Source organism: Kickxella alabastrina (genome assembly GCF_025024165.1).
Source record: "Kickxella alabastrina strain RSA 675 chromosome Unknown BX661scaffold_22, whole genome shotgun sequence".
NCBI lineage: Eukaryota > Fungi > Kickxellomycota > Kickxellomycetes > Kickxellales > Kickxellaceae > Kickxella > Kickxella alabastrina.
In genome coordinates this window covers 55856-69705 of record NW_026251493.1, presented here as the reverse complement: position 1 = coordinate 69705, position 13850 = coordinate 55856, and the positions used below count along the sequence as shown (strand labels likewise).

General features: G+C 47.1%; 4 protein-coding genes across 4 annotated transcripts; 2 read left to right on the top strand and 2 right to left on the bottom strand.

Moving 5' to 3' along the window:
* Positions 1-386: 386 nt before the first annotated feature.
* On the bottom strand, positions 387-4593 carry BX661DRAFT_186573 (uncharacterized protein). The gene has a single exon (XM_051537053.1). The coding sequence runs from the start codon at positions 4471-4473 to the stop codon at positions 439-441; it is 4035 nt and encodes a 1344-aa protein (XP_051389638.1). The 5' UTR covers positions 4474-4593; the 3' UTR covers positions 387-438.
* A 2754-nt stretch (positions 4594-7347) lies between these two features.
* On the top strand, positions 7348-9157 carry BX661DRAFT_186570 (uncharacterized protein). Its single transcript, XM_051537052.1, has one exon. It carries the CDS (start codon positions 7429-7431, stop codon positions 8977-8979), a length of 1551 nt encoding a protein of 516 aa, XP_051389637.1. The 5' UTR covers positions 7348-7428; the 3' UTR covers positions 8980-9157.
* Positions 9158-10864: 1707 nt separating this feature from the next.
* On the top strand, positions 10865-11838 carry BX661DRAFT_186569 (uncharacterized protein). The gene is given in 2 exon segments (XM_051537051.1): positions 10865-11420; positions 11433-11838. The coding sequence occupies 2 exon segments, from the start codon at positions 11122-11124 to the stop codon at positions 11830-11832; spliced, it is 699 nt and encodes a 232-aa protein (XP_051389636.1). The 5' UTR covers positions 10865-11121; the 3' UTR covers positions 11833-11838.
* A 67-nt stretch (positions 11839-11905) lies between these two features.
* Positions 11906-13524, bottom strand: BX661DRAFT_186567 (uncharacterized protein). Its single transcript, XM_051537050.1, has 2 exons — positions 12546-13524; positions 11906-12474 (listed from the first exon to the last, which is right to left on the bottom strand). Exons 1-2 carry the CDS (start codon positions 13310-13312, stop codon positions 11967-11969), a joined length of 1275 nt encoding a protein of 424 aa, XP_051389635.1. The 5' UTR covers positions 13313-13524; the 3' UTR covers positions 11906-11966.
* Between the last annotated feature and the right edge of the window lie 326 nt (positions 13525-13850).

Below are 13850 nucleotides of genomic sequence, written 5' to 3'. Positions count from 1 at the left end.
CTTTTTCAGTTAAGTAAGTGATTTTTAAAAGACTTGAATATATCGATTTAGACCCACATTTTTATAGAGCACGACAAAAGACAGTTTGCCTGTGACAACAGCAAAAAAAGCAAAAAAAGGAAACAAAATAAATTTTATTGAAAAATATGAGAGAAAAAATAGTTGAATTTATAGAAAGCAAATTTTTTGGTGGATGGAGCGGATTTGTATTTTTCTAAATGAGATGAACAATTTTTGATTTTAACAAAAACAAATTATAACAAAAAGTTGCAAACAAACAATACATGTTCACTACACCACCGCCTCTTCTCTACAAAGCAGCAACAGCCCCCGACTTTTGTTATATTTTAAAGTGGCGCAATATCTATAATTATTGCAATTAAATATAATTACTAAGCAATACATTAATTACATAATAATGATAAAAGAAAGAAAAGACTATACTCTGTGTAATGAGATTTCACCACCATCAGTATTATCCGACTCACTTCCACTCTCCTCTTCGTGCAGCATCTCCTCCGCTTGCTCTTCAGCCATCGCACTACCATCAGTAGTATCCCTCATTGAGCTGTCTAAACTCTCAGGCACCGCACATCCGCGATGCAAACCCGTTGGATCCCACAAGCGCATTACTTTGGGATCAATCCCCAGCAAAGAGCAATTCCGTTCAACACGCAGATTATCCATCCTACGGTGCACGTCCTGTAAGGAAATATTCTCCGGCGCAGGCGCAAAAGGCACTGATTCCGACGAGCTTTTGGTTTCCTCAGCCTTTTGGGATGAATTCTGCGTATCCGCTGGATCCTTGCGCATCCGTTGTCTGAGGTTCATCCCAGTCTGGTGTATTTTCTCTGCTGCACGTTCGCCCAATATATTATCCTCGACCAGGTCCTCCACAGCCCAGCGTGCCTGGCGGATCCTCTGTCTAGTTGTTTTCCGCAGTTCCACGCGTTTCCGCAACTGCTGTACCGGCAGCCACAACGAGGGGAGGTTTCCGTGGAATCCCGGGTGTTGGTAAGTAAAGTTGGTAGAGTCCAGAATACCTGCGGCGAAGGAGCTGTTTGGTTGGGCGAAATCCGTGTATTTGCGGTTCATTTGGGTGCCGTAGGGGAGCTCGCTGCTGTGCATTTGGTACTGCTGGTACTGCTGCAGCTGCTGCGACTGTGTTTGTTGGAGAGTGTGGAGGTTGCTGGTCGGTGGGTAGGTTGGTAGTGGATCGGTGGGACTGGTGGCTGGCGCAAGACTAAAGTCCGTGTTGATGCTGTGCTGTTGGGCGCTATCTGGTGGTGGGGGGTTACTCTTCTGCTGGTCCAGCAGCAGTGATGCAGCGTCGGATGTTGAGTGGGTCATGGAAGTCGGCACGACCCGAGTATCTCCCGACTCCTTACCAACCTCATCGCTGTCCTCCCTCTGCTTCCTCCTCCTCCTGCGCTCAGCCTCCCTCGCCGTATAGTCATCCGCGCTCTCCACATTTGCAGCCGCCGGATGCGTGACCTCTGAGCAATCCAGCTGCGCACGTGGAATCTCGAATCTAACAAACATCTCGTGAGCAATATTCCTCAACCCCCGGGGCAGTCCCTTAGCAGCATCCGTAAAGATCTCCACAAGCGATCCCGGCTGCTCCTTCGGCATATTAGGACCCTCAGAAGAGCCGCCAGCCGGATGCTGGGTGGCCTGTGGGTCGACGCGTTCGGGGAACGCATAGTCGTCGATGAATGCCCAGAGAGGCTCGGCCGGGTCGCCTTCGAGCCAGACAAGGGAGAAGGAGACGGTGCTGATGAGCGCTTGGATCGGATGGAGCAGCGCAGTGCGCAGGGCTGCGAGCAGCCGGGGGGGAGAGAAATGATGGGTGATCTGTGGCTTAGCTATCAACACTTGATCGCTGTTAGTGGGCGACACCGGCTGTGGTGGCAATGGTGGCGTGGGCTTGGACCTGGTATCAATGCTGGGATTTGTGAGGTCACTCAGGCTGACATGGCTAGCGCTGCTGCGCCCTCCCTGCTCCTCGCTTTTCTTCTTCTCTGCGGCCAAACCCACCCCCCGTCTCCTCTCCGCCTCCTGCATCAGCTGCAGCGGCGGCGACAGCGCCAGCTCCTTCAAGTACCGGCACCTAACCCAAAAGTAATACCACGTAAACAGCATCGGCACCATCATCGGAGCGACAAACCAATGGTTACTGTTAGAGGCAAAAATAGCCGTGGTCAGAGCCTGATACGCCATAATGCACACAACCATACGACGCACGATCATCGGCCACAAGGAGCCAGCCATTTGTTGGCGGAAGTACCAGGCGTACACGCACATGTACTTCATGACAAACAGGCCAACGACGTAGTACAGGGTGGTCATTGGCAAGAGCAAAGGCTGGAGCTGCGCGTAGAGAATGCCGATGAAGAAGAATAGCACGGTGTAGGGTTGGAATGTGCCCCAGTCGATGAACACAGGGGAGATGGCGCGCATATAGTCTCTGGGCGTACGGGCACGTGCCTGGAGGAATAAGTAGCGGCAGACGGATTTGAGATGCAAGAGCTTCATCACCTGGTACCCGGCACCATAGAGCATAACATAGACGCAGTACCAAGTGGCCATCTGCGGCAGTGCGCGCACGAGCTGCTTCCAAAAGCCGCCGAAATCAGTGAACATGCGGTAGACCGATGACCAGACGGATCCGGACATGCCGAAGATGATGACAATATAGATTACGAGGAAGTAAAGATGCCGGATGAACATGTTTTTATCGGCAACAGCAAATGCCCGATCACCGCCAGCAAGGACAAAGCCCCAGAGCAGGCGCGGAAGGACTGTCATGAAGATTGTCAGGATCAGCGACGGAAGCGTGTAGCTGAGCAGCGAGCGCACAAACTTGCTCGCGCGCACAGCAGCGGCAAGGCCAGGGAACCGCGTCACCAGAAAGCGCAGCGAGATCAGAGTGGATATCAGCACTACGGGGACGCACCAGAGCAGGAGCAGTGCGAGGGTCATGAGGAGGCCCGCCCAGTATCGCAGCATTTTCTTGGAGTAGGGTTTGCCAGCGTTGTGCCAGACGATTGACCGCGGCTCTGGCGCCATTCGCAGCTTGCAAGTGTTGGGTCGTGCGTGGACGCTGAGTTGGCTGAGGATGTGTGCGTCAATGGATCGCTGCATCGTGACAAAGGCGACGGTACCCCTGCCACTGCTGCCGGTGGTGAGATCAGGCTGTTGCTGCTTCTGGGCTTGGCTGAGCTGCCGGTCGGCGGCCGCCAGCTGCTGGCGCCAGTGGTCAATGGCGTCGACGCGCCGGACGGTCCATCCCGAAAACACCATGGTGCGCGGCCGGCCCACCGGGCTTCCACGATCTCCATCTCCCTCATCCTCCCCCCCATTGGCGCTGCCTCTGGGCCAGTGGCGGCGGCGGCTGCACGTGCGGCGGCATGATCGGCGCGCCCAGCGACGCAGCAGCTGCTCCTCCAGCGCACGGGCCTCAGGCGAGTCGGTCAAAGCCAGGCGCTTGAGCAGCTCAGGGTCGTACGAGCGAGCGCGGCAAGGGTTGCCGAGCACTTTGGCGTATGCCTGCTCTAGCCTGACCAGCGCACGCATCCGTTGCTGCAGCGCATCGTCCAGTTTGCCGTCTGCCGGCGCCAATTGTACGCAGCCGACTGGGCCGATTTGCATGCCAGCGATAAAGCGGTGCAGTGCTGGCTCGGAGCGGAGTTCGCGCGGCAAATGGGTTACCAGTAGGGTGCGCGCGGTGGCCGACCGGCGCGTTAGAAGCAGAAAGTGCCAGCGCATGGAGATCGTGTGCAGGGCGAAGCGGTCGATGTGGAAGAACAGCATGAGGGCGAACACGTATGCGCCCACGACGTGGGCGGCGGAGTACCGGCCACCGAGGTCGGCGACGTGCGCCAGTGGCGAGTCAAAGACCGTGTGGGGCAGGTTGTCCGGCTGCTCGCGGCCCCATAAGTAGTTGACCGGGTAGAGTACAGCCATGCCAAAGGCGGACATCCACGCGAACATGTAGATGAACATACGGTAGGCGCGGAAGTACAGTAATGCGTCCAATCCGATGGTCTCCAGAACGTGGCGGTCGCTCATTGTCACCAATGGGTATACCCACCCGAACAGCGTGTGTGGAATATTTGGTGGCCGCATGAGCCGCAGCCGCAGGCGGTGTGAGTATAGCTCGGGGGTGCGGTAGCGTAGCCAGGAGAATACCAGGAGGCAGATGCTGCCCATCATTGCTGCTGATGTTATTTGCGTTGCTGCGTCGATGTTGTTGGCTGAGAAGTATGGCCCGGTGCCTGGTGCATTGCCCCAGTCGAACAGGAACGTTGCGTCAATGTTGATTTCGCTGAGTGTTGACGTATCGTCGTCGTCGTCGTCGCGCCGCTGGAGCATGTGTGCGGCTGTGGTGGCTGCGGCGGCTACGAGTGACGCCCCTACCGTGCTTGTGACCGCTGCCATTGCCTGTGTCGCTGTAGCAAGGACATGTGTCATACTAATAAAGTTAATAAATAAATAAATTGAATTAAAATAAAATGAATTGAATTGAATTGAATTGAATTGAATTGAATTGAATTGAATTGAATTGAATTGAATTGAATTGAATTGAATCGAACGGCTGTGCTTGAGAAGAAAAAGGCGGAAAAAATATAGAGCGGACTTGGTGTCTTCAATCCGCAATATTCCTTTTTTCTCTTCTTTTACTTTTACTTTTTCCGCAATGTTGCGCCAAGTACGCACAGACAGGGTGTTGTTTGGTAGGCGTTCGGTGTTTTCCAATTTTCCATTTAATTTGTTCCAAAATAATATAAAATTTTCATTCATCCATTCAAGCATACACAGACAAAAAACATTAGTAATCTTTTTTGCTTACTTGTTACACTAACCCCCATGATATTGTTCATTTTTCGTCAAACCCTCTGATTATTGAAACAAACAACCAAATGCTGCTTAAATAAACGAATAAATAATTGATTGATTGATTGAATGAATGATCAGATCCGCCACAAATAAACAATAAACAATAAACAATAAGCCAAAAAATTGAAGGTTGCATAAAATAGAAGCTCTATTCCCGAAAATGCAAAAAAACAAAACAAAAAAGCCACCAAAATTCCAAAATCATATATTTGGAATTGACGTCACGTCAGGAAAAATGAAATGGGTCCACTTAATTACAATCATACTGATCTGATTTACAGACCCTCTATTTATGTATAGGTTAGTTGAGGTTAACTATCGAGATAGTAGGTATATGTCCCAGTTAAGGCACATGGCTTTGCATGTTGCTTTACTGAGATTAATTGATTACGCACGTAGCAATTAAGTAATGATGATAAGTTATTATTAACTTGTTTATATGCCAGGGAGAGCATATAAGGAATGGTTGTCGGGCAGCCAGGAATTATTCTTCTTGGAAGAAATAAATATCCCTTTTGATTTTTACCCTTTGTAACATATCGCCTGATTTAGGGCCCAAATCTTATCTTTCTTATCCGAAAAGCAAACAATATTATCAATCAGAGGTCTCTTCTTTACCCCTGACAAAACAACTCATCTCACAGCCGCTTAAAAGTGTGGGTGGATGGGTACCCATTATCTCGATAGCTAGCCTCAGCTAACCTATACAATATATTTTGTGATTCAATCACTAATATAACACCAATTAGCTACCAGCCACTATCTCAATAGCGGGACATTCTCCATAAGGCTAAGGAGTGTCAGCTGGATCTTGTATCGCCCAGGGTGTGCACAGTATTGCTTCTTGTAGGTGACTGCAAACAGTATCTGACCATTCAGACCAGCCTCTGTGGATCCGGATCTCACGCACCGACATACTGCTCATGTAGTGGGTGTGAATACTAACCATGTAAGGCTTGTGAGGAGTGTCCGAAATACCACACCCCCTCAAAAAGCCTTTTATCCAGCACACCACTGTGTTTGGCATCGCTGGACCCTTCCCATTCAACTTGAGAAAAACTGGCTCATCTCCCTGCCAGGGAGCATTTTGCCCATGCCAAGCAATGTATATGTGAGATCAATTGCGGCAATGTCACGTGATGGCCTTGATTGTTGATAATTGCGACTCTATGTTGTTATTTGCGGATTCTGATTGTTTAAAGGGGGCTTCTTCATCTCCCTTATAGTGGACTTTTAGGCTTATATTTCAATACATAGTGTATTATTATTACAGAACCATATTCTGAGAAACATTATTGAGGACAACATCCACAAAATTGCAGACACTATCCATTGAGCCTATGCCTGCACCTGGTGCAGATGGGCTTTGTGGTACCAAAGCAGGGGTTCTAATCCCCTTCACTATACTCCAGTAGAGCTAGCAAGTTTCATGGCCAAGTATTGTTTGAGTCCAGCAGGACTAAATATGACGTGTGCTGCAGTGAATTCCGTATGGCAGTCCTGCTGGTGATCCACACAACATGGCACCTGTAATAACAACACACTATGTATTGAAATATAAGCCTAAAAGTCCACTATAAGGGAGATGAAGAAGCCCCCTTTAAACAATCAGAATCCGCAAATAACAACATAGAGTCGCAATTATCAACAATCAAGGCCATCACGTGACATTGCCGCAATTGATCTCACATATACATTGCTTGGCATGGGCAAAATGCTCCCTGGCAGGGAGATGAGCCAGTTTTTCTCAAGTTGAATGGGAAGGGTCCAGCGATGCCAAACACAGTGGTGTGCTGGATAAAAGGCTTTTTGAGGGGGTGTGGTATTTCGGACACTCCTCACAAGCCTTACATGGTTAGTATTCACACCCACTACATGAGCAGTATGTCGGTGCGTGAGATCCGGATCCACAGAGGCTGGTCTGAATGGTCAGATACTGTTTGCAGTCACCTACAAGAAGCAATACTGTGCACACCCTGGGCGATACAAGATCCAGCTGACACTCCTTAGCCTTATGGAGAATGTCCCGCTATTGAGATAGTGGCTGGTAGCTAATTGGTGTTATATTAGTGATTGAATCACGAAATATAGTGTTTTTTATTTATTGTTTACACCTGAATCATTTCTGTCCTTGCATAGATTTTTTAAAATCCAGAGTGCTTCACTTTTGCATTTCAAAAAGGTCTTGTCAGGTTGCTCATTTCATTTTCTATACTTAATTAGGAAAGATGAGGGAGGGTAGGGCCAATGGTGACAATGATTGTTCTTTCTGTACTCATTGCATCATAAACCACTACCTTCCCCCATCAAAAATATAAAAAACAAGTAATTGTTGTTGATGATTTTTATTTCTTTGCAATAGTGCAGCTATAAAAAAATTGTTTCTCCATTCCCTAAAAAGATGAAAGACAGCAACGACAAAAAAATTGGTTGCTTTTTTTAATTCTTTTCTTCATTTTTTATTTTATTTTTATTTTTACGTATTTATTTATATTTTCCTTTATTATTCTCATTTTTGTTCTTTTCACGATGAGCACCTTCCATAACGATATATTCAACCGCCGCTCGAGCAACGTGTTTCTCAACGAGTTCAAGCAAGACAAGCACCCAGGCATCTTTGCCCCCGCAGCCATCCCCAAGCCCTTATTCTGCCAAAATGACGGACAAGCCATGCGGCGGTCATCCTTCAGCGGAACAGACTCCCACAGTAGTATGCAGAATCAACGTCATTTCGCCTACGTCGCCGGCTGCGAAATCTGCGACGACTATGTACGCAAAGGAGCAGAGATGTGCCACCACGAGCACCGCATAGTATGTCGGGGTATGGGCCAGGGATGCGGGTGCCATGGATGTTGCCATCAGAGAGAGTCTGCTGCAGTGCAGCAGGGGAATAACGGGTACCGGGCGAGAACTGAGGAGTCTGTTTCGGACTCTGCGTTTGGGAATGGAAGGGTGCGGGCGAGATCCGCTACGACCACGGTGGGGGATGCTGATTTTGGGTTTGCCAATATGGACTCGGAGATGATGCGGATGAAATCCACGGACAATCAATGGCGCCAGCCATCGCGGAACCAGGCAGAACAGCCGTTTTACGCCAGACCGTTGGATTGCTCGGCGCAGGTGGCGCCAGTGCCCCAGGGTCATGTGCAGCTGAGAGAGGGGAATGTTGCGCAGATGTTCGATGCCCACGGACAAATGCACAATGGGATGCAGGCGGCAATGCGTGCCGATGCGAGGTCGCACTTTGACGGACATGCGCGGCCACAGCCGATGTTTGGTGCCGCGTATGGGTGCAGCAGGGAGGAGGAGAGCAAAGTCAAGAAAACAACAACAACTACGACTACGACGACTACGACAAAGCTATGCGACAACCACTGCACGCCATGTCCACCGCCACCATGCCCGCCGCAGCCATGCCCGCCGCCTGTTGTCGTTGTACCTGTGCCTCATCAGCCGCTGCCGCCACCGACTCATCACCACCATCACGTGGGGCCGACCATCCCAGTGGGCACTAAACCTGATGGCATGGTGAAGCGCGCCGAGCCATGCTGCACCTGGTGCAAATTCCTTCCTTGCCTCAGCTGTCCCAAACCGACAAACCCGAACGAGCGGTTCAAGAAGAAGAATTTCCGGCTGTACCCCGAATACGAGTTCCTTCCGGATGATCTCGAGATGCCGCGGCCCACGGAGTACTTCCCTGAGCACACGCACTTTGCATCGCGCTCCGAGTATAAAATCACTATTCCCAAGGTGGCCCAAGCGGGGCAACGCGTTTTCGTTGATTTTATTGGTGACCAGATGATTATTATTGGGGAGCGCGGGAAACCGCTTGCCCACAGTGGGGCGCTTGGGCATTTGCAGTCGTCTGGCAGTTCGACGAGGTCGACGTCATTTAATTCAAAGGAAAAGGCTCATATGAACCACTTTGTACCTGTTGCTGACCATTTGCCCGTGGGCGTGTCTAGGGTATTTGTGAAGAACTTTTTTTTGCCTCGCGATACTTATGATAGGAATCGCGCTCAGGCCTTTATCAAGCCCAACGGAAAGCTGAAGATCGTCGTACCTGTTCTGGAGGCTTAGCCATTTTTATTTTTATTTTATTATTTCAGATACATGACTTGTAGGTTAGCTGGCCTGCTCTAGCGCTGCTATTTCACTAATGTTACTGTCACTTATCTCTGTTGCTTGGCATGACACAAGCACGTGAGACACAGAAATCACTTATAAAAAATGATTACAACAGCATAACGCTAAAGTGACAAAATAAAAATAAAATGATGTGGGTACAACGCCCAAACGATAGGATGCTACACGATACGCAAAAACCAAGGCATTTTTCTCTGCCTATTAGCTGACCAACAATCCTTTGGCTTTTACTTGGCAGATGGTTGACCACATTTTTTTGCAACTGTCTGCCCAAAAAATAATAGTATAATTTTTTTGGCGTGCTAATTAGTGAAATTTAGTTTTCATTCTTGACAGCCATGGCCAACATGCCTGACAATGTGCATTAACGCGGGCCCAGCGCCAATAATATCTCTGGGGGTTTTTAAGCTATACTGTACATGCTTGGCTATGCATTGCCAATTTTTTATGACAATATTATTTTTTAGTTTTACTCAATCACATTTTAAATGTTTAAAAAGAATACTAACAATCTTGGGGGTTTCATATTTTTATACTAGTCAAATTCTCTCGCTCTTTCGCTCTCTTATTATTATCTATTTTTCATTTCAAGCTTTTATGCATTTTTCTCCACCGCTAGCCAATTTAAATGGCTAATCCAGCCCTTGCTTTATTATCAAATCATAGCTTTTTATACTGCCAAGAATTTTTTTCCTCCCTTTATATCGAAATAAAAAATAAAAAATTGGACAGGAAGAAAGAAAAAAAGAAATTGGGAATAGAGTACTTAAAATAGGCAAAAAAGAAGTAGAGAAGTAAAAATGGAGCAAAAGCTACATGTAGAGGAAGATTGGATATATAAAGTGACTTGTGCCCAGTAAATGATATTGTAAAAAAAATGTTACCCTATTAACCCGGTTCTCCTACTTTCACCTTCAATTCATATACATTATAATAATAATCTAGTATTCATTATTTGTATTATAGTTTTTAGGATATCTATATTCAACTACACATATAATGAACAGCTTCAATTCATTCAATGACACTATCGATGATAAAACCGCCAACCAGCACATAGTCGTAGACAAACCGGGTGTCTGGAACTCACAGGACAGCTACAGGTTTTACTGCGAGCTAGCAAACTACACAAAAATCAAAAGGGGCGTGCTCTTCATTAACCACCAATACCTCGATAACCGCGATATCCACCTTATCGAGCTCCTCGAGAATAAATTCAAACACGAGATTGAAAACAACAACATCTATAGCTTCAACGAGTTTCGAAAAAACGATATTGTTCATTACCTCGAGCACGACAACGAGTCAAGTCCCGAAAAGGACTGCCTGTCTTTGTTCAAGCTTCTCTGTAACCTTCAGATTGCTACAAAAAACAAGTTCACCATGCGCCAACTGAATAACAAACACATCAACACGAGGTCCAGGTGGACGGTCCCCCTGAAAAACCTTAACGAGATTGGATATTTTGTCAAGAACCAGGCACCCAAGGGCATGCGTCCAACACCGGAGGAGCTCGTCGAGATGACCATCAAGCGGTCAAAGAAAACCAACATGGAGTCGAAAAACAACACAATAGTCAAGGCCCTTCAGAAATACGCTGTCAGCAAGCAGCTCTACTGGTGTGAGCAGACTAACAGCGTACCACTCTTGGAGGGCTCTACTTTGCTGGCCAACACTGCAAACGACTACTCTGAGGCTGATCGCTGGATATGTGCGATGATTTCAAAGCACGGTAAGGCTATGGTCAGCTACATGGACAAGTGCGTGGTCAACCTGGTCAACTCATATCTCTGCGACAAACACGAATCAATGGATACAACCAACATACCCAGTTTTGTCACGCATGAAACCCCGCCACCCAAAATAGCCGAGCTCCTTGACCAGCACGTAAAGGAATTGGTCGAAATAAGCAAAACTAAACAAGTAAAGTCTCTGACCGACAAATCCAATTTGAACTCTGCTAACGTCAGCCCGGTCAGCCTTACGTCTAGCAGATTTAAAAACGTGCCGGGAAGGTCAAACAAGAGAATTCGCAATAACAGCGACAAGAAAGCTGGGCAGAACCCGAGAAATGCAATGGCTTTGAAAAAACGAAACATTCTTTTTTCTCCGAAAAGGTCTTCGGTTTACACGCTTGTGGACAACTTTTCTGGGCTCACGCCTGAGCTCAACCCGGAGATATCCAAGTGCATGACTAATTTTTCCAATCAAACTATCCAGCACGCCGCCATTGAGACCGCCAACAGCTCACCAGTTATGCTGAGCGAGCAAATTGGATACCGCGCTTTGGCACCCACCCCAACTACTGCCATTTCTACTGCTTCCACCTCTACCTTTACCTCTGCCTCTGCCTCTGCCTCTGCCTCTGCTTTAGTTCCTGCTTTTGCTACTGCTTCTGCCTTCAAGTTGAAAAGGGAAGAGTCTCCGTTTATGCGTGCGCAATACACCCTTCCTGTTAAAAACTTTAAGAAACTGGAAAACCACAAAATCGCCATGTCCAAGTCTGACACTTTGCACGAGCAGTACTACAACGAGGACCAACCCTTGCCAATGTCCCATCCTCGCTTTATAAATCCGGAGGTTGGTTACATAAACAGCTCCAACATGCACCCGTATTTACAGCAAATGCAGCAAATGCAACAGATACAACAGCCCCCGACGGGCCATGGTTCTCTCATGTCAACTCAAGTGTTTCTGCCGCTCTCAGGAATGTCAGGTTTAAGCCCAGATAATTATTCTAACCACAATCAAGTTTATCAAGGTAGATATGAGGACCCGAAATACTGATTCCAACAATATCTTTATAATTTCAATAATATTTACATTCTCATTCTCATTTTTATTTATGTTCATGTTTATTCTGCTATTACCATTTATATTTTTACAGTATAAACACGTCCAAACTATTGTAAAAGCTACACTTAGTGATAATAATTGGTTTTGTGCAAATATGACAGGTCCATGATACTCTCGCTGCGGCTGTGGGTGGGAGGAGGAAAAGACACAATTGACAGCGGTCGTCTGCTGTACATGTTTATATTGTCACTGTTGATTTTACTGCGGTCGGAAAGCCACCACCAGCGCGCCCGAGAAGTTTTTGCTATATTTTTTCGACGCATCTTCCTCAAAATCAGCCACACAACCAAGCCCAACCCAGCAATGACACTGGCGACTACAGCCAGAATTACTACAGCCAATACGGGCTTGGATTGTGTTTTGGTCGAAGCGGGGACCATGGACGGCACACTGGTAGGCGGCAAGGATTCTGTATTATCTACTTGGGTTTCGATTAACTGACTTATTGTGGGGGTTTCAGCTTTGCGCTTGACCGTGTAAATGTCGCCGCCGTAAACGCCGACTTTCTCGGTATCAATCCGGCTTGGAATAACCATTGAATAGTTGCTGTCGGTGATTTCCTTGTACTCGGGGCTTTTTGTGTGAAAGATGGGGGCTGGCTTGCCCGTGACGCCCATTATCCAGTGAATGTAGTCAGCAAGCACGGTGTAATAGTTGAATATCTTGGCCGTCCCACAAAACCCGTCGCTACCGTAGACGCACTGTGGGAGTGGAGCGCCGCGATTGCAAGGTTTGGACTGACTTCGCCATAAATAGATCCATAGGGCACGGCGCATGTTGAGTTGTAGATGGAGGGCGTTGAAAGCTGGTTACAAAAAAAGCTGTTCTGGTTGCTCGCAAACACATCGGATGCTCTTGCGCAGTCACCTGAATCAACTGTCGAGTTGTATACGGTAGTCACGGGCGTGTTCCATCCAGCCTTGGCGACGTCAAACATGGTGCGACGCACATAGTATAGCGTCTTCCAATCGGGCCGCCACGACGCAATAAAATTTATAAAATCACCACGGCCGCCGTTGTCAAACTGAATAACCGCAATGTTGTTGGCGTAAGAGCTTGGGTCATAGTGCGGATGGGGTGTTAGCTTTGCGACCTTGAAGGTGCCATATGTGCCAACTAGGCCGGCAGAAATTGCCACTTCGTAGTTTGTGCTCGTATCTACGCTTTGATCATTGTCATCTGTGTAGTCGAGGCAGCTAGCTGATACCGCACCGTACGTGCTGCGCATTAGCGCTATCTCGCAAGTTGTCTGCTCTCCGTTTTTCAGCAGAATTGCCCCCTTGAATCCCTGCAAGTCATTGGTGCTGTTTCTTTTGACAAATGAGTTGTAAAAATGGAGGTTGCCGCTGCTGGCACGCACCATTGACAGTCCGGCTGCCAGTGCTAGAAAAAAGTTGATCAAAGAGTACATTTTTTAAAAAAAACGTAGAGAATGCAAAGTAATGGTTGAAAAATATTTTTACAAGAATGAGGCTAGCTATGCAAAATAAAAAGAATATTAAAAAGAATGGTTTTAGAAATGAAATGCAGTTAATTTAGGTTAGTTGAACGTCCATTTCAGTTTTGCACCGGTCCGCAATTCTCCTTTTATTGGGTCGAGCGCCATGATTCTTCAGTCAAAAATTTTTTGTGAGCAAATGTTCTTAAAAACTCTTTCATATCTATTGTTTATCGGCATGTGTGCAAAAGAGTTGCACTGAAAGCAAAACATAGCTATTCATTTTTATTGTTTAATGCATCCTTTGCCATACTTATTCACAGACTGAAAAACACGCGACATAGCTGCAAATTAAATAATACAAAGGACAATAAAAACGCCGTGCATGTACTCTTAAACATAAAATGTCACCATACGAGAGGCCCTCAATAGAAACAATAAATGGTATCCCAAAAGAAAAATACATGCACGTATGTATACTTTTGAGATTTGCGATTATTGATTGCTTAAA